This window comes from Amblyomma mixtum, chromosome 1 (genome assembly GCF_055824585.1).
Source record: "Amblyomma mixtum isolate Tamu chromosome 1, ASM5582458v1, whole genome shotgun sequence".
Classification (NCBI taxonomy): Eukaryota; Metazoa; Arthropoda; class Arachnida; order Ixodida; family Ixodidae; genus Amblyomma; species Amblyomma mixtum.
The window spans coordinates 90617322-90643166 of record NC_143012.1 but is presented as its reverse complement, the minus strand read 5'-3'; the positions used below and the strand labels follow the sequence as shown (position 1 = coordinate 90643166).

Below are 25845 nucleotides of genomic sequence, written 5' to 3'. Positions count from 1 at the left end.
GTTTAGTGACTTGCAGGCTTGCGGGCATGCTTGTTTGCGGCAAACCGTTCAGCCCGCCGTTTGCTTTTTTCGATTGAGCGCTCGCGAGCTCGAGCTTGAGCTCGTGTACGGCGTAGTGTTTCATCCTAATCGCGTTCCAAGCGGCAGCATTTTGGCTGGGGAGTTTTTGCTAGAGGGTCGGGCACACCGCTTAGAAGAGAAACTCGGGAACAGCGCCAGTCACTGTGTTGTAGCGAACGCCGACGTCGGAGTGATCATCGACCAAACCTTGGAGGTGCACAGCGCGACACTTTTGCTTTGCCACAATGTCATAGCTAACAAGCTTGCGTGCGCTTTCGAGTCTTAAGCGGCTTTCACCCACGAGTCTGTTTTTAAGCTCAGTGTGAATGCGCCGTCAACAACAAGAGCCGTCACAATGAGAGGTCGCTAATGCGCTAGCTGCGTGCTGGTCGATTGCCCGCTTCGTGTGATGACAACCCACATCTGACGCGCCCCGTTCTCCGCCTGATCTGAGCGGCTCAAGATGTACAGCTTCGAGGGAGAATACAAGAAAAGGCCGCAGCAGTCCTTCGGAGGTGCGAGCAAGAAGGTGAGTAAAACCGCGCGCTCGAGACGGAGACCACTATCGGAGTACGAGTTTACAGCCATCCTAATGCAAGCTTACGACTCGTCGCATGTGTGTAGTGCTTTCGAGACGCGGCTGTTCTAGACAGCCAGTTTTATCTCTGCCTATAGGTTTTTCGCGCGACAGACTGTTCATTGGCGAACTGTTGATCGGTTGCAACACGCGCGCCAACATAGACACTGAGCGCCTAACCAGAGCTTACTGTTTCATTTGAAATCTCGCGACCTTTCCGGTGTGGACACTTTACTACATTACCTTGTGCGGGGAGAAGGAATTTCCGTAATGTTTTTTTACTGCGAGTCTTTCTTTAATGATGCCCCTATCACTGCTTAGCTGGTTGCTTTCGACTACCTACAAGTTGAGAGCAGCCTTCAGGGAAGACCTGTAAAGGTACCGCATACGCATTCACCGAATCGGCATGTGCCGATTTGGTGAATGCGTTCAGTTTTGCGCCGTCTACATAGAGCTTAGCTTTGTACGAATACGAATAGGCGATGCCAATATCTTCGTGGACGTAGATATCGAATTAGCAAGAGCGGATGTATTCTGTTTTAGGAGTGGTTTTAATGGACCGTTGAGCTTTCTTGAACTGTGGGCTGTAATGCTGAAGGCATGCTTGTCAGCAGTAAGATGAAGGGTTGCTATGTCACAGCCTTGTTTATGAGAATAAAATGGCTATCTTGATATAGCCACAGAGCTGCCGATGTAGTGCAGAAAAAAAAAAAACATTCTAGATTTCAGCACCATAACTGCGCTTGCAATAATAACATGCCCTAAGGAATAAATGCATACGAAGCATGCTCGAAAAATTCTATAGTAGGATACAACTTAAAAAAACAGCAGTTGCTAACACTGGGCCGCGGTTCGCGGCGTCTTGTATTACTTCGCTGCCCAATCGCAACTGTAAACAAAATCAGCTTTTTAATGTTTGACTATATCAGACAGTCCATGTATAAGAATTCTAGAGCTCATAATTTTTTTGTTGTGATAAAACTTCTTGTTTACGTAACAAAAAACGTTTAAGCAGCGGACTATGTTTTTGTCGTGGAGGAATACTGTGCGCGGAGGCTGAATGTGGGCGGAGCTTCACTGCAGACTTAAGTTGTATCCGACTATAGCTTTTCAATGTTGCCAAGTCGGAGCTCTTTGTTTGTGGGGAACTGTCAAGTTCGTGTACCAGTGAGAACGCTCCCTACCTGTTTGATATGTTTGAAGTAAAGCTCAGTTTTCAAATATATGTGCGAAGGTAATGTTAGTTGAAACCTCCCCGTCCATAGCAGAGATTTTGTGCCAGTGATCGCATGCTTTGTCAAACATACCAACAATGCTAACAGCACATTGGCCTACAGCTTTGCGACGAAAGTCCAGTGTGAATGGCATCATAAGTCTGGAGCAAGAAAATGACAGGTAGAGCTTACTTAACTTTCCGTAGCATGCTTACTTAACTTTGCTTTAGCTCTAGTGTCCTTTCCTTTTTTTTGTTTTTGTCAGAGGAGCTGCGCAAAATGCACTGCATGTTGTGCATTGGAGCAGTGCACCTCATGCATTGTGCAATGAATGCCGGTGTCCTTGGCAAAGTAGTCTGAGAAAGCGTTGTGGTCATCATGTCTCCACTCTTGTGACAGTTTATTTATTTATTTATTTATTTATTTATTTATTTATTTATACAGATACCTCACAGGTTCCACACTTGGAACATTGTGTGAGGGGAGGGGTTACAATATTAGCAGACAAAAGATGGTACAAAGTGGAAAGAACAAAAGTAAACAATATTAAATACATTGGACTGCAAACAATTATTACACCATACTTGAAGAAAACCGTTATATATTGACACAGAGGAAAAAAACAGCAAACAAATAGCGGCACTGCATGGATTTGACTACACATACGAACACAATTTATGTACAATATCATGGATGCATGAAGGTGGTCAATTCGTTTTTGAACATTAATGGGTCACGTATGGTAGCAATGCAATCCGGAAGGCCATTCCAACACTTGATAGCACGTGGCAAAGCAGAAGAATTAAACGCGAGTGTTCGGCCGAATAGACGTTGGAAGCTAAGATTATTATGTAGGCGACGTGAAGTGCGCATTGGGCGTGTCAGTGGCAGTGTGGACGCGTGACGACTGTATATCAGTTTCTGTAGTAAGCAAAGAAGTGCGATATCCCTACGTGTCTGTAAACTTGTTAGCGATAAAGATAACTTGATGCTTGTTACGCTGGAATGACGGCTGTAGTCGTGAAAAATAAAACGCGCTGCACGGTTCTGAATTGCTTCGAGGGAATGAATTAAATAAGCCTGATGTGGTGACCAGATAGCTGATGCATATTCTAGTTGGGGACGGACAAATGTTAAGTATGCTAGCTTGCGGGTAGAAACAGGTGCGCTATGAAGATTTCTCTTCAGGTAGCCGAGCGTGCGCGATGCTTTGGCAGTTATGTATTGAATATGCTCCGCCCAAGAAAGATTAGAAGTCAGATGAACGCCAAGGTATTTATAGGAAGACGTGCGGGATAGCGTGACACTGTTAAGGGTTCACCACAGTAGTCCCTGTCCTCCATAACACAGGGGGCAAAGTACTACAAAACTGAATGCGTCTCGACTAGTCTCAACAAAACGCAATTAACTGCCATCACACTGCCAACAGGACAGTGCATGATGCCATCATTGCTGTGCAGCTGTTGTAGAGCTTTGCCAAGCCTTGTACACTGATAAGAAAGTGAATTCTTGTGAGGGCTCTTCTGGATATTAAATTGGTCTTAAATATTTGGGCTTTTTCTAATATTTTAAATGCATAGGAGCCTGAGCTTCTGAACGAAATACAAATACTGAATTGTAGTCCATTGCTGGGTGAGTTGGTCATTCATCGTGAAGAAAGAAATTGCTCAAAAAGACACGGAGGAGGCAGTTTGCATGTCCTGCTCATTGTGATGTCTGTATTTTTTCGCTTAGTTTATTTCTTACTGGAATGCAATATTCGATTCAAAATCCATATTCAAAATTTAGGATATTCTCAGACTTCTTTTTTCCGGTTCATTAACTGCACAACCATACCTGGCTTTTATGTTTGACCGAGTAGAAGTGTGCAACTTTTTTTACATTTGAGACTCTTTTTGACAGCAAAACAGGACCAAGTTGTCACTGCACAGAACTTTTATGCTGCTCTCTGTCCCATTTGCGTCTTGTTGTTTTGAGCATGCATACATGCAAAGATTATGATGATCGAAACTGTGATCCCTTACTGATGCTTCGTGCAGCGTAGTGTTGAAAAACCTGTGCGACAGGTTCGCAAGTAAGGACCGTATGTCTTCCAGGTTCACATGCTTTTCAGAGCTGGCGAATCTGTGTCGTCTGGTTTTGTTTTCTCTAATGGGGTAGAGTGCACAATTTGGAAATCAGTGCATTGTTTGTTGCATTGAATGGCACAGCATCCCAAGTCCCAGGTGACACTGATATGTTGGTATTGATTCGTTTTGACCAAATAGTAATATTGTTCCTAATGACCTTTTTCTAACAGTTTTGAAATGTTTCAAACAAATGTTAATGTGTCGCTAACTTTTGTTGAAAGAGTAAAGTAGCTCTGCAGCACTCGCTCAGCCAAATCCGTGAGACCTCACTTTTAGTGAAGAATCTGCAAGAAGCAGTGAAGGCAACAACAGAGCACTATTATAAAGGACAAGCAATGCATGCAACTCATGTGCTCACTTTTGAAATGATGCTGTAGGTCCAAGTTTCTATTACCAGCCATGGAAGGTGCCCCATCAGTGCTAGTGGTGAATAGGTAATATGTAAAGTTTTCTTCACAGCCAAAAAGGTTTAACTGCAAATTTCTCTTAGTTGAGCGTCATTACTGTCGAAAAACAATGTAAACAGCTCTTGAACTTCTAATATCTTTAGTTGGTCTGTTATTGTGCATTAACTTTTAGAATACACCTTTAACATTATATGGTTAGTTTGAGCGTGAAACTAATGTTTAGCACATAATAAGCATCATGTTTCAAATATAACATTACCAGAATTGATACAATGTTTGCGTAACATATTTCTAATTTTCTGTGTTGCCTGGATTACTTGAACACAGGCATCCGATCTCCAGTCCCTTCTATACATGCTTATTCCTTTTAGAATGCACCCTTAACATTTTAGAATGCATCTTTAGCATTATATGGTTAGTTTGAGCATGAAACTAATGTTTAGCATATAATAAGCATCATGTTTCAAATATAACATTACCAGAATTGATACAATGTTTGCGTAACATATTTCTAATTTTCTGTGTTGCCTGGGTTACTTGAACACAGGCATCCGATCTCCAGTCCCTTCTATACATGCTTATTCCTTTTAGAATGCACCCTTAACATTTTAGAATGCATCTTTAGCATTATATGGTTAGTTTGAGCATGAAACTAATGTTTAGCATATAATAAGCATCATGTTTCAAATATAACATTACCAGAATTGATACAATGTTTGCGTAACATATTTCTAATTTTCTGTGTTGCCTGGGTTACTTGAACACAGGCATCCGATCTCCAGTCCCTTCTATACATGCTTATTCCTTTTAGAATGCACCCTTAACATTTTAGAATGCATCTTTAGCATTATATGGTTAGTTTGAGCATGAAACTAATGTTTAGCATATAATAAGCATCATGTTTCAAATATAACATTACCAGAATTGATACAATGTTTGCGTAACATATTTCTAATTTTCTGTGTTGCCTGGGTTACTTGAACACAGGCATCCAATCTCCAGTCCTTTCTGGACATGCTCATTCCTCAAACTTATCGTCATAAGAATGTAATATATCCGCTTTATGCCTCGAGGGAGTAATGAGTGCTTTAAAAAATGCTGCCTTGTTTGTATGCTTACAGATTGGCCGAGATGACTTGCTGCGGAAAAGTGCCCTTCGCAGGCAGAATCGCGAGGTAAGGATGGCTCCTAGGCACTATTCCTGCCGCCTTTGATTATTGCACTCCACCGCGGATAACTCAAACTGGTCGCGAATAGTTCAATGTACCAATAATTTGCATGGCTAAGCTAGCAGGTGTCCGCAAGGCTTTGCACCCAGAACGTGCTCTTCTGCAAGGGTGCGCACCGTGCAAGGCTGGCGAAAGGCAATCGCGGGAACGCTGCTAGGAGAAGCGACACTCACAGGGACACCATTCTGCTGAATGGGAGTTCGATGAACGCGTACACACTTTTGCATGGTATTTGCCAGAGGTTGTGCAGGCTCTTCGATAGAGACAATTATTCGATGCATGCGAGTTCGATATATCCGGACTGATGGTATAAGATTCACCCATCTTTGATGTGTGTTCTGGGAGTGGCTCGAATTGTAGCCATCACCTTTTACATCGAACCTTGGTCATTGTGGGGCTTATGTTTTCAATATGCAGGTACAGTAGAATCTCGATGATACAATCACGGTTGATACGAATTTCAGCATGGTATGAGTTTTTTTGAGGTACCCTGGCCAGAGTGCATTGTGTGCAATGGGCAGAAATTTGGATGCTGCAAACAATCCTGCGACCCACTGCGGATGATACGAACGCGCGAGCCGTGACCGCATCCATGAGCACCAAGTACTTGCTGCCCATTGAGCGGCGACACTGGGCCCGAGCATCACCGCGATCGCCAGTTGCACGATGCGCATCGCGAGTTGTACATGGCTGACGCCGCGAGCAGTGAATGGCGACGCAGAACCAGCACACGCTGACGTCGCGAGTTTGTGGTGGCGCACAGCCGTAAGCAAACCTTGCAAGCTGTAAGCGGGTGTGCGTAAATTATGCATTCGAAATTTGTTCCTTTTGGATAGGAGTGACCCAGTGAGATTCGTATGATCAAAATTATGCTGTAGTGCATTAAAGTAGTAGTGCTTTTTTTTCTGTTTTAGTTGGCAAGCATGTCTGAAACCTGACACTTTGTCCCTTTTTTTAGTTCTGCTTTGACTTCATTCTTCTCATTTTTTTTTTTTACTCTCCACTTCTCATACTACCATGGATGCATGCAGTGTGCTTCTCCCGGCCTACCAACTTTCTATTTGCTGTGCTTTGTTTGAGTTTCCAAAGACCCATTTTCCTGGCCTTACTGTATTGAAGGCAAAACGAAATCAGTGAACTATTACAGGCTATCAAAGTTTCCCTGGCTGTGCATTTCCTATGAAACACAAAACAGGTGCAGAGCAGTAACTGAGCTGCTAGGAACAAAAACTAGTTGCTTTTCTAATCCGAAAATGTTGGAGATCACTGCGGCACCCGCATTGCAGAAATGCGTAAGCATTACGTCAAACTTCATGAAGACACACCGTATGACGTAACGCCTTATGACGTCACACCAAGACATCGATGTAACACTTCCACACTTTTCATGTGAACTGAGACTCGTGACCGGAAGCCGAGACTCTAAAACTGGAAGTCGATCACTTATCGATACCACAATTAGTTGTTTTAATTGATCAGTTGCCCATCTGAGTTTTCAAACTTCGTGCCACGCTTCGTTTTCAAATTTGGTTCCATGCATTGGCTCCGCCCACACTTCCGGTCACGTGGTGCCACACTTCCGGCGTTTTTAAATTTGATGCCACTTTTTCTCCGGCCTTGCCCACTTTTTGGACATTTTAGGCTCTAATTAATGAACTAATTAACCTATCTTAACCCCCCCGATTTCCCGTAAGATTTTTTGATGCTCTATCCGATGGTACCATTCTTCTTCGCATAAACCCATTCGTTCTGACGTAATCGTGCGGACAAGCTTGTGATGACACGAAACCACAAACGTAGCCATACAATGCTGACGCATTAATAAGACATTCAGATCAAATCAAATGAAATTTATTTCAACATTACAAAGTACATTGCAATGTTGCGGGTGCAGGCAAAAAGCCCTCGGGAGGCTTGACAAGACCTACACCCTACTAACAAACACTTGCGTACAAAAGCCATGGTGGGTGCAGCTGTTGCGATGAGCTCTAGCCTGCGACTTTGTGGTAGTCCCGACTGACACCACTCGGTGTGCTAGTTATGGCTTTTAAGGCTGCAGGAGCTTATGGCTATTTGCAGCTGTTGATTGCAGTGGTAGTTCTGCATATTAATGATTTTAACCCTCCAACGAACACTTTCTTTTTTTCGAAAATTTTCCAGTAGGTCCTCTAGTACCCATGCTGCCACCTGTCGGCAAATGAAAAAGATGCTTTGAACTTGCCTGAAACCGGGCATAGAGTGTCAGAAAACACGTGACAAGCTAGACTCGTCAAGAGCCAGAAATGACACTCGGCATATGATGAGCCTGTCTCGTCTCAGTCCACTATACTCGCGGCCAACTTTTTTTTTTGGCAATGCAGTAGAGACTAGGCAGGAAAAGGAAAGAGATAGCTTTTTGTAGCCGTGCTGTGGTGTTGGTCTGTTCATTGCTCGACTAAAAAGGCAGAGGGGTGGAGGGGGAATCTATGCACCTGAAAAATGAACAATACCCCAGGGGTGCACAAACCTTCTCCTTCCCTTTCCTGCCTAGCATCTACTGCATTGCCAAAAAAAGTTGTCCACGAGTATAGGGAATTAGGGGCGTATGTTTTTTTCAAGGCCAGCAGATTCTTTTTAAAGTTCTAAAACAGAGGCATACACGTTTAGATTTTAGTTGTCGAAATGCGATGTTGATGTGAAGTGGGCAGTTAAAGAGTGTCTAATCAAGAGACCAGCTATGGCATGCAAACTGCTTAGCAAAAGTGCTTGATATTGCCCTTTCTTAAAAGTGATTCAGATGAACAGGAAGTTCTCTTTCCATTAGTTCTGGAGTTAATCTCCTTGTTGGTGCAAACTTTTTGGCTCAGATTGCAGCTACTCTGTGTCACGGGGTTGCTGCCGTTTTGTTCTTGGCATTCCCACAGTTTTCATTCTTTCGGTCTTACACGAGCATTTGCAATGTTACTTCTTAACGGGCATATTTGAGTGTTTATTGCCCCTTACGTTAGCTGCAGTAGGCACAGTATAAAAAAATAAAAGGCCACATCTTGTACTAACCATGATTTGCAAGTGTAGGTTAGGACATCTGAACATCTATTCTGGATGTCTCTGCTTTGTTCATGCTACCCACTTCTTTTTGAAAGGCTTGCAATGCTTAGATTGTTAAAGACAGTAATTGGGAAAGTGGCGATTACGGGTGGATGGAGAGTCGATGCTGAGAGTGATACCGTGATTCTGCCTCATTGCAGGAGTGCCGGCGTCAAGAGGAGGCTGGCCTCAAGATCAAGGCCTGTGCTCGAGGCTTCCTCAGTCGCAAGCGTCTGGTACGGTTGAGAAATTCGTTTTGCATTTGCTGTCAAAGTGTCATCAGCAGTGCTTTAATCATTGGCCATGCACTTCTACCTTGTGCTTGGTATCTAACTGGATTGTAAAACAGTGCACTCAAATCTGAACTAATCCCTGGCTTCAGCTTCTCTGAGGGTCTGATTCTCGTGTTGTTTTGTGCTGCACCCTGTGAGATTGACACGTAATGCTGTAAAACAGTTCTTAAGTGTACTCATCCAGGCATTGCTGAAAATGCTTGTATGGGCAGAGCCAAAATGCCTCCAATGCAATTACTGTTGCGCTCATTATGAGCTGCAACATGGGAACTGTGGCCGGAGGTCAGTTCTTGAAGCATTTCCAGCCTTTTGTGCACTTAGCTGTTGAGTTAAATAACATAGTACACTCAACGCTTGTGCATCTTCGGTCCTCTGTTTAAGGATATATTATTTTACTGTAATGCGGCACCTTGAGCAGGTTCACTTCGGACGGGTTGCAAGTCATATTGAGCGTGACAGTAAACATCACACTATGTGCAAGGATTTACATCAGATCATGGTTGCACGTCCTCTTTGCTGTCATACGTGCTCGTCGACAGCTTTTCTTGGCTACAGGGGTGGACTATCTGTAATTGTGTCATTCCGCCAAATAGTTCGCCAAATAGCCTCCTAGCGCATTGCTCTCTGCACGGCAGTTCACTCTGCCGCTGGTCTAGCTGATGCCCTCTATGGAAGGTTCTTGTAACTAGATGTACCTAGCAAATTCGTCGCAATGAATAAAACTGCTTTTTCCTCAACTTTCTAATGTTTAAAGTAGGGAGTTGTGTTACAAATATGCCTAAAATAATTATTATTTACAATATACTTTTTTTTTTTACCAAAAACTAATAACTGCAAGTGAAGGCTATATTCCGCTGTGTGGGACGATAGGGCATGTTTCTACTTTGTTGTGTCCGCTACATTGCCAGAAATGTTTTCATAGGCTGTAGTTAGCATACCAGGAAAGAGGATAGCTACGGTTTATTCATTAAGAGTAGAGAGATTTAAATGACTAACAGTTTGACATGAAAGGAAAATTGGTTTTGAGCAAAGGAAATGGCGCAGTTACTGTCTCACATACGGTATCTCGGTGGGCACCCGAACCAGGCCGTAAGGGAACAGATAAAGGTGGGAGTGAAAGAAGAAAGAGAGGAAGAGGTGCAGTAGTGGAGATCTCCGGAATAATTTCGACCACCTGGGGATCTTTAACGTGCACTGTTATCGCACAGCACATGGAAGGCTTTTTGGATTTCGCCTCCATGTGTTCTAGTAATTTGCTACCTGCACCACACAATGCAAGCAGAGGAACTTTCTAGGAGCTTTCTCCCCAGTAATTCTTTGGGAAGTCATGAAAGCAGGAGTAGCCCCAGTAAACATATTCCTATCCATGCCCCACCACATTGTACACTGGATAAAACGGCTCAAAACTTTACTTGTCTGATCTTTGATTGCAACTTGCTATGGCAGTGCGTGTCCCACGTGCAGAAATCATTAGGTACTGCTAGCAAGATCGGCAATGTAAAATGCAGGACTTTTGTTGCCTGGTAATGCTTCCTGTTGCACCTGCTAGCTAGCTTGCCAGGTGCATTCATCAGTGAGACAAAAAAACAGTCATCCTTGATTTCTAAAGAAAACTTACCATGCCACCAGTTGTAAAATTCATGCCATGAAGGCTGTCACATCACATAACTTTTCTGCCCTAGAACAAGTGATTTTCAAACAGCATGTGCAGCTTGGCACTTGCTCTTGAATGAAGAGGCCAGTTGGAAACGCCCACTTTAGTTGCGCATGGCAATGTAGGCTTGCACCAAGTGCCTTCATCGCTACCTTTTGTTCTTTTTAGCTGCCTCATGATGGCTTCAGAAGTGCTTTCGCATATACTGTTGTGAGACATTCCAGCGGCTAAAAAGACAGGGACGAAGGTAGAGGAGACAGGAGGAACGCCTCGTCTACCTTCGTCCCTGTCTTTTTAGCCGCTGGAATGTCTCACAACAGTACTACCAACCAACTAGCCCCGCTTTCTATGCTTAACCCTTTGAAGGTTTTTGCCGTATATGTACGGCGGCGGTTTTCTGTCCCGCATGGTCTTTGCCGTATGGGTACGGTTTCGATCTTCCGTTTGAAATTTTGCGCCAAAAGAACAACGCGTGCTCACTGGGGGGTGCTGCCACCTCTTAGGACTTACAAGAAGTGTTTGAATTTTGTGCTGCCTTCTTACGGAGATAAGCAGAACTTATGTCTAGCTTTAGCGCGGCAGCACCGACTGCGGCAACACCCCTTCTGTAGTTTTGGTTTCGCCGCGTGATCGCAACGGAGTCGCGCGAAATTTGAGTTTTCTTTTTGTCAGCACTATCTTGCAGGGGCTGCCGAAGTTGATTTCTATCTTTATTGGCGCTGCTCTTAGCTTGCTTATCACCGTTGCTCGCGAGGAATTCTCGCCCTCTGTGGCAACGCGCCTACGCGGTTTCGATTCCGCCGCGGGATCGCAACGGAGTCGCGCGGAACGTGTTTTCTCTTTGTGGGCACTGTTTTGCAGAGGCGGCGAAAGTTGATTTCTATCTTTATTGGTGCTGCTCTTAGCTTGCTTATCACCGTTGCTATTCTATTCTATTGAACATTTTCCAGTTCTGAGTGATGCTGTCACCAAAGTACTGTTCCTAATTTTTTTTTACTATTTATTCTCGATTATATACATTTTGTAGATTCAAGATCCGCAATAGAGTAATTTGACCACCTGGGAAAGTTTTCTTCAAAATAATTCGACCCTCAAAGGGTTAATGACATACTTTCACATGTGCATTTCACTGTGAGTGGCTCTCATTGTGACCATGCCTTGATAAGACTGTGGAAGCCGTTGTGACATTGACCTAGTATGTCTGCACCAATGACTTAGGCTTTTGTAGCAAAGGGAGAAGTGGGCATTGACTCACAGCATTTCCTCTTGGCAGGCCCGTGAACTGCGACAGGAGTTCGACATTGTCTCGAGGGTGTCTGGCAACCTGGGTCCACTCCTGCGCTCCCTACCCCTCTTCTACGATGCCAATCAAGATATGGAGCGCCTGGTGAGTGACTGAAGCTGTGTTTAGAGCCGCCGCGATGGCTCTGTGGTTACGGCGCTCGGCTGCTGACCCGAAAGACGCGGGCTCGATCCCGGCCACGGTGGCTGAATTTCGATGGAGGCGAAACTCTAGAGGCACGTGTACTGTGCGATGTCAGTGCACGTTAAAGAACCCCAGGTGGTCGAAATTTCCGGAGCCCTCCACTACGGCGCACCTCATAGCCTGAGTCGCTTTGGGACGTTAAACGCCCATAAACCAAACGAACCAAATCAATCAACCAAGTCAGTCAGTCAAACACTCTAGCCGCCGCGGTGGCTCAGTGGTTACGGCGCTCGGCTGCTGACCCAAAGGACGCGGGTCCTATCCCGACCGCGGCGGTCGAATTTCGATGCAGGCGAAATTCTAGAGGCCCGTGTGCTGTGCGATGTCAGTGCACGTTAAAGAGCCCCAGGTAGTCGAAATTTCCGGAGGCCTCCACTACGGCGCACCTCATAGCCTGAGTCGCTTTGGGACGTTAAACGCCCATAAACCAAACGAACCAAATCAATCAACCAAGTCAGCCAGTCAGTCAGTCAAACAATCGAGCCGCCACGGTGGCTCAGTGGTTACGGCGCTCGGCTGCTGACCCGTAAGACGCGGGTTCGATCTCGGCCGTGGCGGTCAAATTTCGATGGAGGCGAAACTCTAGAGGCCCGTGTACTGTGCGATGTCAGTGCAGGTTAAAGAACCCCAGGTGGTCGAAATTTCCGGGGCCCTCCACTACGGCGTCTCTCATAGCCTGAGTCGCTTTGGGAGGTTAAACCAATCTAAACCAAATACAGTAGACTCCCCTTAAGACGAACTCGCTTAAGATGAACTCTTGGTTAAGATGAACAGTGGTGGTCATTTGTTTGGTTTCCCATAGAGTCAATGCAAAAAAAATCTGCTTAAGATGTACACTGCACACGTGCTAATTGGTTGAGATGAACTTTCACGACCAGCCGTGCCCAAGCCATACAGCTTTACTCGACCATTCGAGCAGTATTTCAGCGGAAGGAAAGAAAAAAAAGCTAAAAAATTGAAAGCTTTTTTGCACCGCCGACGATCCATGCGACGCGGGGAGGCACAGAGACCTAACCACGTCTCCGTTGAAAGGGGGATTCTGTGAAAGCAGAACTGTCACTGCTCCTCCCCTGTGAGGGCACTGAAGGATATCTTGGAAGGTTAAGTGATATGTCTACGCTTGTAGCAAGCAGACGATTTTCTCGACAGTTAAGGCCTGTTGGTTTGTCATGATGGAAGCATACAGGGCACTAAGGGATGAGGAAGCAGGAAGGGAAGACACATGGGACACACACCGATTTCATGAACAGTTCAGAAATTGCCACCATGAGAAAAAAAGACAAACTAAACAGCGAATTGAACATTTCTAGCTTCAGGGCACAAGGCATAGCACGTTCAGGAATAGCACAGAAACGTTTGAAGTTTACGTTCAGATCTGTCATTAGTGAGCTAACGATGGTCAATGGGCACCATAGGAAAAAGAGTTAACGACCCATGTTGTGTAATCCCTATGGTATGGTATGAGAGTGTAGTCCACGGTAGCCAAAGAAGAGGTGGATTAATGAGTTTAAAAATTATGCGGCTGCAGTTAAAGGGGCTCTGAAAGGGGGCTCTAAATAAGTTGCGGTATGCCTGTGATGTTAAAGGATGCTGCTTCACGAGTGTCCTCCAGTAAGAATTTTTTTAACGCATTGTGTAGAAGCTGAGTTTTTCGTAGTCAAAACTTGAATTTCAGCGTCTTTGCGTCTTCTCCTCTCTTTTCGTCCCTTCTGGCACGCTGAAAAGTCAGCGTTCCTCCACTGGCCCCACCCCCGGGGGCGGAGCTTCCTGACAGTTTAGAGCTAGGTGGCTTATTGGCCGCGGCCATGGTAGCTGCCTGACGTCAGAAAGAATCTAACCAATAGCCAGCTCTGAACTGGTATACACAGGAGCGGTGTGGCGTAGGAGGGTGCGAGCATGAAAAAGTTGCCGAAAAGGGCTCGCCAACTTTGACGAGTGATTGTGGGTTCTCTGCTGCATGTAGAAGTGCATTATTCGGCTCGGGTGTTCATGTCAACACAGTGCAGAGAAGAGGGCTTAGTCGGGCTGGTTGGGTCATGTTGATGGAAACGACTGAACAGCACTAATTGACAAGACGGAAGAGTGGACGATGGACACATGTGTCAGGCACGTGGTTTTCTCTTCCGTCCTGTCGGTTAGCGCTGTGCAGTTGTTTCCATCAACGCTGTAGATATTGACTGAGTTGATGTGCTCCCCTCAAGAGGTGTTTCGGAGCCCCTTTAAAGTGCATGACAGCCGAGGTGATGATACACATTAGTGGCGGACTTCCCTTCTCTGTCTTCATGCAAAAAACAAAAGCAGTATTGATGCTCATGCAGAACTGCGATAGAGACTCCTCAGCATATCCCAGCATACAAGATCCTGGCGCGTGCATGTTCACTGTAACCAAATTTTCAGCCCACGGTGTCAATCTCTCTAAGATTTGATGTGGTAGCCCTAATGTACAGCTTCCGTCAAAATTATGCGACCTTAGTGGTTTCCTTCTAAGATGTTTATTGGGGCTCTCTAGCACATCTAGCAGTCCAAAGGTGGGGAGAATTGAGGAATCGAAGCCTTTCCTCTTTCGAGAGGTTGCGGTCGCTGAGGATGCATAACGAGGTATGCAGCAGGCCTCCCAAGCAAACCCTTTGGGCCGAATACTTTTGATGGGGGGGGGTATACTGTCAGCAGCAAAAGTTTGCGGGATCTCCAGCGCGTGGCGGAGCAATGCAAAACTGCATTCCAGTGCCATTTGCCGCCTCCAAGCATGTTGTCGAGGCTCACTGAAATTGCATTTTAAGCACGCTTTGCGCATGCCTATCCTTTCTTAACTTTCAAGCATGCCTTGGCGCTTTCTTCCCCGTGACGCACTTATCAGACTGACAGAAGCCATTGAGGCGCTGTCTGACATTTGCAGCCAGTCCTACTGAGGCTCGCACGAGGGATCGGAGCACTGTTCACCATCGCAGCAGCCGAAACAGACGCGCAACTATGGTGACACGGCGATTCATTGCCTGCAGCGAGTGGCAGAAGCGGATCCCAACAAAGAACGCGATGAGACATGCCTGATAACAAAGAAAGGACAGGCATGCACAAATAATGGTTAACGAGGCAGTGCTGTAAGCCTCAACATTGAGCGCAATCACGGCAGATGGTGCTGGAATGCAGTTCTGCGTTTCTCCGCCACAGGCCACGGGAGATTCCGCAAACTTTTGCTGCTGAGAGTACATTGCGATGGTCGCGCAGTCTTTGTTTGCCTCAGCAGCACAGGTAATTGGCCCAATATTGGAAATGCATTGGGAAAGGGCGGCCTACAAAGTACTAGAGTGGAACCATCCACTTGCAATACTGGGCCCATTACCTGAATCAGCCCAGTGTTGCAAATGGATGGTTCCACTCTGGTCCCTTGTAGGAGCGGCCTTTGCCAATACGTTTCCAATATTGGGCCAATTACCTGTGCTGCTCGGGATTAAGTGTGTGTTTGTTATAAATAAGGCCATTAAAAGTGGGCTCGACTGTATACGTGCAGCTGCAATGGGATTTGAAAGACTAATCTTGGTACTCTTTTTTTTTTTTTTCCTCTTTTAGGTCTGGCTGAGCCGCCAGGTTTTGCTGCGCAAGGACGAAGTGGCGAGCCAGGCGGATGATGCCGTGTGGCGGCTGCGCATACGCCGACTCCTGTCGCTCGACGTCAGGTGAGTCTCAATTGCTCATTCAACAGCTGCGTCGCACCTGATCCTGTTTCTGGAGTGGCAACTTGAAGGATTTTTAACTCTGTTTCTATGATAGGCAGGACGTTGATTTTGCCCTTACTGCATTTCAGGATGACAGGAAAAAGTAATGCCGTGCAATTAAGCAGGTTCCTTGCAGTGAAATTTTTTTAAAGCTCCTGAGATTCTTAAAGAACTCGGGGTTGTATTCCCATCTATAATCTTTAAGTTTTTAGTGCACGCCCTCTGTCCCCTTGACATAGTGGTCGATGGACACTTGAAAAACTCATTTCATTGCCGCTCTTTTTCCTTTTTTCCCCTTTGTTCCTCTCCACAAGTGTAGGGTAGCCTACTGGGCATCACCTGGTTAACCTCCCTGCCTTTCCGTCCATTTCTCTCTCTCTCTCTCTCTTGAAAGCTGTCTCCAAAAAATTTTATAACATACTGCTCAAGTGCATAAAGACTTGTTTTACATAAAATTAAATGACGTGTTTAAAATCGGCACACAAAAATACATGTTCCCTGAAGATTGTGCAGTTGTGCAGTGAAGATTGTGAAAGCAGGGTCCTGCTTAAGGTATTTTTATTTTGCAATATTTTGAGGTAAAGAATATGAGAGCACCTTCATATCTCTATAGCTCTAGAGCGCTCTTTTCAGATTTCCCCACATACTCACTTTTTCACTTGCCCTCTTCTCTCCATTCTACCACTTAAGCGCGCGGCTTCCTCCTGCTTTCACAGCACTCACCCCCCTGCTTACGCATTCCTATGCTCTCGCCATACCATCCTACTCCTGCGGTAACCGTCCTCAACCTCCTTCCAGTGTAACTACTGTAACTACTGTTCGTTTAGTTCTTGTGGCAACTGCCCTCCACCTGTGCCTTGCGCTGATGCTCTCTACCTTCCGCCTTCCACAGTAGCCACCCTCTGGCTAAGCTTTCCTATGCCCTTGGCATACCCTACTCCTTATGCGGTAGTCATCCTCCGGGGAAAGAGGAGGATGTGGCAAGGGTGGAGGAATCACTTGCGGTAGTCATCCTCCGGTTGACTACCGCAAGCGATTCCTCCACCCTTGCCACATCCTCCTCTTTCCCCGGTAACCACCTTCCGAACGGTTCCCGTGGTAACCACTCTGGTGGTAACCACCCACCAGTTGTGCATTGCTCACATCATACCCTTCTCCTTCGACCATCCACAGTAACCACCCTTTGAATGGCTCTCATGGCAATGCAACCGTCGGTTACGTCGACAACTACAAATTACTACTACTACTACTACTACTACTACTACTACTACTAGTACTACTACGACGACACAAAACCCACGAATAGGCACTTAACAACTACCACTGTAACGGCCGTGCGCTTTCTCATTGTGATTTCGATGGAGGCGGAATTCTAAAGGCCCGTGTACTGTGCGATGTCAGTCCAGGTTAAAGGACCCCAGGTGGTCGAAATTTCCGGAGCCCTTCACTACGGCATCCCTCATAGCCTGAGTTGCTTTGGGATGTTAAACCCCAATAAACCAGTACTAGTAGTAGTAGTAGTAGTAGTAGTGCTAACCATGGTGCCTTCGATGAAGGTGAAATTCCAGAGGCCCGTGTGCTGTGCAACCCCAGGTGGTCGAAGTTATCCGTAGCCCTTCACTAAGGCGTCCCCCATAGCCTGAGTTGCTTGAGGACGTTAAACCCCAATAAACCAAACCAAACCATCCTCAAAAACACAAACTGCAGTTCACTCCTGCGGCCGGGCTTCTCTGCGGGTCCTGCCCTACGTCTCCTGGAGGTGCTGGGGTCGGCCGAGGTGTACCGCAGCTGCCCCTGGGGCTCTGAGGGGGAGGAGCGCACGTTCCTGGTCCGGTCATGGCTGCAGCAGCTGTGGCTGCACCTGGCTCGCCACTGCGACCTGTTTGCGCAGCTGCGCAGGCTGATGGGGCCACGCGTCCCCGACCCGGGGCCCAGGGACGACGACATACCACAGGCGAGTGGCGGCGCACTTTACATATTCACTCCTGACAATTTATGCCACGCAGCTGTCATCTACTGGAATATATAAATTACATGTGAACAAACGTAGGTTAATTATGTCCTAGTTGAAATCAAGAGGAAGAAGTGGGCTTGGGCAGGGCATGTGTAATGCGAAGGCAATGATGACCGCTGGTCCTCAAGGGTAACGCAGTGGATTCCAAGAGACGGCAAGCGTAGCAGGGGGCGGCAGAAAGTTTGGTGGGCGGACGAGATTTAAGAAGTTTCCGGGACACGATTGGCGCAGCTGGCAAAGGGCAGGGTTAATAATTGAAGAGACATGGGAGAGGCCTTTACCCTTGCAGTGGGCGTAGTCAGGCTGATGATGATGATGATGATGATGAAGAAGCTGCAGAGGACAAGAAAATATAGCGGAGGGACGAAGGCTAAAGCTGCGGAGCTACCCGTTCAAATGCATAGCATGTGGTACTGCTTGCCCACTGTTTGCAGCATGGTTTTGTTTTTGTGCCTTTGGTCGTTCTTACTCACGTTGCAGCGGCGGTGGAACTGCACCAACATCTGCAACGAAATTCACGCTGCAGTGATCATGTGTGGTTTTGGCCGGGGTAGTGCGTTTGATGCGACCGAATGCTGTGGTTGCCGTCAAGCATCGATGGAGTCTAGAGAGTCCCTGTTTGACCAGCAGCTGTCGTCGTGCCATTTGTGCTGTAAGATGCAGTAGCATAAACGTTTGTGATTTGTGCCGTTTGCACCAGATGGCGCCACCCATCCACATGCTATGTCAACTTCCTGTCATCGAATATGCAGTTCTCCTTGTCTAGCGTAGAGACGCTGCAGAGCGTTGTGGGAAGGCTTTCTCCTCATCGCACTTTTGGTCACCAAAGTGCCCCCCTCGAAGTTTTGATTCAGGAGGTGCTTGTGAGCAGGTCTTGTGTGGGGGCCACGACCGGTCTCTCTCGCGCAGGTGGTGACTCCTCAGGCACAGGCCATGGTCGACCTGCTCCTGCAGGCGCTAAGCAAGGACGTGGCGGATGGCACAGAGTGCGGAGACTATCAGTGCGAGATCATCTCCTGCCTCCTGAAAGGACTGCTTGGCGACTATCCCCAGGTAGGAGCTGTACTGCGGTCATTCTTGATCCAGTGTGTAGGGGAGTTTCTTAACATTACGCCGTAGGTCTGTTCGATTTGGCTGCACTCACTGGAGCGTTTCCGTAAAGTTCTGCGCTGGTTCCGCGAACGTGCAGCGTCAGTTTAGGCAGTTCAAGTGTACTGGCTGCTTGCAAAACGAATGACAGGATTGGTTGTCTGGTAGCCTTGACGTCTCCACTGAATTGCAGCCAGCGGTGTGCCACCCACATCGGCGATTGCCATCATTTCGAATTGCATGGAGAATTTTTAAACAGCAAATTGTGATCAGGTGTTGCCATAAATCAGCCCCAGGAAGTGGTCTTCCTGAAAGAAGTAATTGCATGTATTGCGCGCATGATTTGGGAATGTGCGCTGAAGTGCTGCTCGCGGGGCTCGACTTGGTTACTGTGACTCCATGGACAGCTATGAACCACCTCCCTTCTCGAAAAGAACTGCGGTCGCTTCATAAGATTGCGGCCATATCATCCCCAACCTACTCGTGGATGCCATCATCTTACTGCACTTCACATGAAAGAGTGCAAGCCAGCCGACAACTTGTGCTGCACAAGGAGGGCACTTTTGCAAAACAAATGCTGAAGTGCTGCAGTCCTTGCAACTGGTGCAGCGGGTGCAGCTGAATTGAACAAATCTTGTATTGTCACACGGCACTAACGGCAGTCCGACAGCTGCGAGGCGCTGAGAGCGTTGATAAATTGATAAACACCATAAAATAATTGATAAACAATTGATAAACACCATAAAATAAATTAATTAAATATCCCTTGTCCCCCTTGGTTTCTGTTGCTGTTGGCTTCTCTCATATTTATAACGAGCCCCTCATTCCCCTTTCCTTGTTTGCTTAGTTGCTTAGCGAGGGCCTCGGTTCTGGCAGCCTTGACGCCTTACGAAGCATAACAGGGTTCTCACACAGCTTCCACCCTCGCCGTTCGATGACGTTCTACGTCACACCTGCGGTAACTCAGGACGTGCTACGTCCGCCGCTTATGAACGTGGGTGGCGCTGATGAACACTCTCAAGGTTGGGTGATTTGTAAACATAAATACCCCCGAAAGCAGAAGGTTTGACAGCCGTTGCCGTAGCTCAGCGGTAGAGCACCGGACGCGTAATTCGGAGGTCGTGGGTTCGGATCCCACCGGCGGCATGTGGTTGTTTTTTCTTCTGCTTTTCTAATCAATTAGCTTTAAGCGATACCATATTCAGTAATATTAGAAATTGATAAACACCATCAAATAAATTAATTAAATATCCCTTGTGCCCCTTGGTTTCTGTTGCTGTTGGCTTCTCTCACTTTATTGAGCTGACTTGCGTCCACTAAGAAGAACTCTGCAGCGGCAACAGCAACAGGTGGGCTCAGTGGTGCTCTCAGCTGTGCTCAATGTAAAGCTGACTAAAATGTTTAGACGTTAGGCACATAAAGCACCTGCTTATATAATCTCAAGCAACATAGAGCCAGTTGCATGTGGCATCTGTGATGTACGGGCAACAAGTACAGAGTCGATCACACTTGTCTAGACTGCCGCCGCGGTGGCTCAGTGGTTATGGTGCTCAACTGCTGACCCAAAAGACGCGGGTTCGATCCCGGCTCCGGTGGCTGAATTTCTTTGGAGGAGAAATTGTAGAGGCCCGTGTACTGTGCGATGTCAGTGCACGTTAAAGAACCCCAGGTGGTCGAAATTTCCGGAGCCCTCCACTACGGCGTCTCTCATAGCCTGAGTCGCTTTGGGACGTTAAACCCCAATAAATGAAACCAAACCAAACACTTGTCTAGAGCGCCCGAGCGTTGTGCCGGGGAGCAAATGAACTGAAATCTTATCGCAGCTGCTTTGCTGGGGGTAAGGCGCTGGTGCCTGTGTGGTGCACATGTCTATTAGGCTTCTCCCCGGCGCAGGTATTATCCGTGAAAGTCAACGCCTTCTTTAGAATTTCGCATCATTTCCACCGAACGGCACCGCTCGAGCGCTGTAGACAAGTGTGATCGACTGTACTTGGCGCCTTAGTGTGCGGTCACGGCTTGGACGTTCATGTCATCCGCAGTGAGACAGGGGGTTCGTAAAATCTGAATTTCTGCCTACTGCACGCGGCGCAATCTGGCCAGGACATTTTACGAATCCGTATCATCCTGAGATTCGTATAAACCGGTATCTTGTCATTTAAATTATATTGGATGAACATTTTTTGTGGCCCCATAATGGTGGTGACAATATGTGGGGTCCTTTGTTTTTGGGTAGAACCCGATTTTACCATATTCTTGCACTCCACAAACATTATTTAATTGGGTTAAACCCGATTTCTATCCGAAAGTGTGCCTTGCAGAAAACATGCTTGACAGGCCTTCATTGCAGACAGGCCTGGTTCCCAGGCAGAACTTCCACTTTTCATGGAAATGAACACAGGCTGCCTCCCTCTTAATCTGCACGAAATCCGGAATGTCGAAACAGTACAGTGTTTTTCATCTACCCATTATGGGTCACCACACACATTGATTGCTCTGAAAGTCAGATGCAAAGCGCAATCATCTACGGCCGATTCCCACGGGTCGTTCCTGCTATCCAGAAGGGCTATTTGTTGTTGATGCCGAATGCATGCCCATATTTGGACATAGCATATGCAAACACAGCCCTTTTGATTAAAAAAATATATGAATACAGTCGCCGACCTATTTTTCGTACTCGGCGGGACCCGAAAATTGGTCCGAATAATCGAGCAGTCTGAAAAATCCCTGAACTTAAAAAAAATTAACTTTTCTGTGAAAAACTGGCTTTCAGAATCGCGAAAATCGCCACTCCCCATGTTCAGCCTACAGGCGATAATATTAGCCTCTATCTGAGTCACAGCCGTGCTTTCGTCATGTCCGCACCCTATCACATCATGATGCCAGATAGTGCAACGCGGCCGCGGTCAGGCCACGAATGAATGCACTCGCTGTGCGAAGCAAGAACAGTCAGTTTGCATGGGGCAGTGATGCTCGCTAAGACCGAGAGGTAACCCATGGGTAACCCAGGGAAGACACGAGCGGAAGCGAGCGCCTCCAAATGCAGTCCCCTCCCCTTCCCCCCGTCTACCGTGTTTGCTGCCCCGCACCGTGGGGGGCGTCGTCCAAGCCATGGCAGACGCTGCAGCTGTCCCACTGTCCCGTTTCTATGCAATCGCGTACTCTTTGTAGACCATCTCGATGGCAACGGACAGCATCCCAGTATCTTGAATGACAACAATGGAGAACAAATAGCCAAGCCTATCCAAGCCAGTCAGATTCGTTTTAAATCCAAGATGGCGCCTTTTACAGTGGCGGGGAACGGGTTGGTTACGACAGCGATGCTTGCTCGCGTCTATATCAGGCCGAAAAAGCAAACTTCTGGTTGAAAAACGATCTCTACAATATTGTTGGCATCTGTTTTAGTCCGAAATATCGGTTGTGAAAATGTACACGTTCCTATGAGGTGCACAATGGTTCCTCAGCGAACTCCGAAATATTGCTCAAGTCCGAATTATTGGAGTCCGAAAAATCGGTCGGCTATTGTAAATGTGAGTGCAGCAGCAACATTTGCCGATCGCGATTTCTGTGAGTGGGCAGCATTCGATTTTCAAGGTGGGCCTTTTTCTCTGCTTTTTATTGCGTTCCTTTTTTTTTTTTCGTGGATATCACCCCGCAAAAAAACTGAATTTTGGGGTAATTTGTGAAAGAGCCTGATTTCTTCTCGAACATAAACTCTGAATATGAAACCCAATTTTTCCCCTCTGATTTTCACAAAAATAAAATACAAAAAACAAAGAGTTCTAAATATATGCAGCAGCCCACCAAAACAGGGAGGAAGAGGCGGTAGGGTTGCTCGATTGCGTTTTTATTGCGAAAGAAAGGCAGACTTTGTGAGAGCCATGAGATTGTGGCAAGTTTTTGATGTAAAAATTGCGCAAAAGGAACACGAGGGACGGAAAGGGAACGATTGCAGACAAGCGCTTGTGTCTGTGTCATTTCCTTTTCGTCCCTCGTGTTCCTTTGTTACACATCATGAGCGTTATCCAACTTGCCCAACTTTCAGCTTTGGTTATGTCAGGTGCCCTCCATGGTGGTGTGGCATCTTTCTTGTTCTTGAAGTAAACAGCGCAGCAACAGGGACAAGAGAGAAGCAGATGACAGGACAGGCGCTGTTACTAGCAACTGAAGGTTTATTGCAAGGAACACAAAAAACATACTCTCCTAACAACCAGGAGAACGCATGATCTACCCCAACAACACGGATAAGATGTCAAAATCAGTCATGATGGTCAAGATACGACATTTCACAGTCATGAACGAGGACGGGTGGGGTGCTTAAGCACGTGTCGTGGTTTTTGTGAATATGAAATGCTTTGCTGATTTCCCTAGTTAATCTATCCTTGTGACTGTACAAGACCTTAGTGTCGTTAAAAAGTGGAATGCCGTAAAAATCCGCGTATAATATGAACCCGAATATACTAATATGAGGTGAAGTTTTAGAGAGGTGAAATGGGAAAAAAAAATTTTACCCGCCTCTAATATGAGTGACGAAAGATTAGAGAAGACATTTATTCAGATCGCAACTCTGAGATGGCCGTCCATGATCCATTTACACGGCGTGGCTGGCGAAGCCCGCTTCAGCCACCCGGTTGGCGTCGCTGCAGGCTCACCTGAGCGCATCTACTCTGCGTAGCACCACTTGACAGTGTCCTTGAATCCTTGAACGGTTTGTTTACACAAACATCAAGGGGCCGCGAAAGCTTCGTTGTGTTCTGCTGCACGCGAAAAGGGCTTTTTTCTGTCATTGCCATCCACGAATGCTTCCTTTGACGACACCAAACTGCCTCCCGGCTGCACTTTCGCCAATGTTCTCCGCAGCTAAAGTCACTTTTCGCTTGAAAGCAGCCGAGTACTGTTTTCGACACCCTGACATCGTGCTCCCCAAAAAAAATATCTACTTTACGAAGCGTGCCTTACATGCGAGCATGTGCCTGGCACACCGCGACCCCCCGGTGCACCCAACGGATTAACAAAGAAGCAACGTCGTGACGTCGTGACGTCGTTTGTCGAGAGTAACGAAGCCAAGCCGTAGCCACGCCCGCAATAACGAAACCAAAACTTCGAGCAACTTCGAGCAACTTCGAAAATTTTTGTTCGGATCCGCAAATAGTGCGTGGTGGAAATTTAGGACGCTAATTATGGAAAAAAAAATCTCGTATTATACGCGGGTTTTTACGGTACATGGTCCGGCAGCAGGCGCGGAGGTGTTATGACGACATTCTTCTTCTCTCTTGTCCCTGTTGCTGCACTGTTTTCTTCAAGAATGTGCCAACTCGCTCAACTCGCCGTTTTACTGATCTTCCTTGTGGTGGTGCGTCCAGGTGGTGCGGGTTGTGTTGCCGGCGCTGGCCAGCCGGTGGCCATTCCCGGGCGAACCCCTGCTCAGGGCAGTGCTCCAGCTGGAGCCCTCGCCCTGGCTCTTCCAGGCCCTGGTGCGGCTCTCGTCACCCGGCGAGCAGCTCTTCACCACTGCCGTGGCGCACCTCTCTTCCTGCCTGGTGCCCAAAGCAGTGAGCCTCCTTCCTCTTCTTGTCGTCACTCCTTGCTTCATCATCATCATCATTAGCCTGACTAGGCCCACTGCCTTTCCATGTCTCTCCAATTAACCCTGTCCTTTGCCAGTTGCGGCCCACATCCCTGCAAACTTCTTGATCCCATTAGCTCACCTAATTTTCTGCCGCCCCCTGCTACGTTTGCCTTCTCTTGGAATCCACTCCGTTACCCTTAAGGACCAGCGGTTATCTTGCCTTCGCATTGCATGCCCTGCCCAAGCCCACTTCTTCCTCTTGATTTCAACTAGGATGTCATTAACCGGCGTTTGTTCCCTCACCCACTCTATCCTTTTCCTGTCTCTTGATGTTGCACCTATCATTTTTCTTTCCATAGCTCGCTGCGTTGTCCTTAACTTAAGCTGAACCCTCTTTGTTAGATCCACGTTTCTGCCCCACAGGTGAGTACCGGTAAGATACAGCTGTTGTATACTTTTCTCTTGAGGGATATTGGTAAACTGCCATTCATGATCTGAGAGAACCTGCCATATGTGCTCCACCCCATTCTTATTGTAGTTATTTCCCTCTCGTGATCCGGATTGTGCCAGAGTAGATGTTTATTCAGTGTATCGCAGCACTGTGTGTCTGATGTTTTCACTGAACAGTTTATTGCATGTGTCCTGCTAACCAGAGTGACAAGTGAGTCATCATCATCATCAGCCTGACTACGCCCACTGCAGGGCACAGGCCTCTCCTATGTCTCTCCCATTAACCCTGTCCTTTGCCAGTTGCGGCCACCACATCCCTGCAAACTTCTTGATCCCATTAGCCCACCTAACTTTCTGCTGCCCCTGCTATACTTGCCTTCTCTTGAAATCCACTCTGTTGCCCTTAAGGCCCGACTCCAATCCCACTTCCAAGGCATCGCGCCACGCGCTGAGCACTGCGCCGCGTCAAGCGTCGAGAGAGGTACACATCTCCATTCTCCGGGAACTGGCTCGCGTCGCTCGCGTCTGAGTTGATGTTGCTAGAAGCAGTTCGACTGCCAAGAGTGGTGAGAGGTAGTAATTTGCGTAATTAAATGATTTTAAAACGTGTGGAATGTATTTGGTACACAAATAAATTAAGCACGCCTTTTCACTGTGATGCTGTATCTCAGAACTAGCAAAACCCGCAGCGCCATCGACACTCGTTCACTCTGTGCTTGCGTGCGGCACGCGCGCACCAAATGTCTGGCAGGAACGGAGCGGAGCGGCGATGCTCGCGCTGCTCACGTGTGGCGCCGCGCAGATGCGCAGACTGGTTCTGGCTGATGTGCAGGACGCCTGGCGCGTGTTGATGCGCAGCGCAAGTGTGTTTGGAGTTCAGGCTTTAAAGGGGCCCAGA

General features: G+C 47.0%; 1 protein-coding gene across 3 annotated transcripts in view; it reads left to right on the top strand.

The window, feature by feature from the left end:
- The first annotated feature begins 19 nt into the window (after positions 1-19).
- Positions 20-25845, top strand: part of LOC149367175 (ubiquitin-protein ligase E3C) — a 79331-nt gene continuing 53505 nt past the window's right edge. For all 3 annotated transcript variants that reach the window (XM_089554463.1, XM_089554467.1, XM_089554456.1), the window contains exons 1-8: positions 20-589; positions 5509-5562; positions 8844-8918; positions 11903-12016; positions 15683-15789; positions 17536-17782; positions 18752-18895; positions 24292-24480. In XM_089554463.1, coding sequence (XP_089410589.1) covers positions 524-589; positions 5509-5562; positions 8844-8918; positions 11903-12016; positions 15683-15789; positions 17536-17782; positions 18752-18895; positions 24292-24480 — 996 coding nt within the window. In that variant the 5' untranslated portion in view covers positions 20-523. The remainder of the gene's footprint in view (positions 590-5508; positions 5563-8843; positions 8919-11902; positions 12017-15682; positions 15790-17535; positions 17783-18751; positions 18896-24291; positions 24481-25845) is intronic.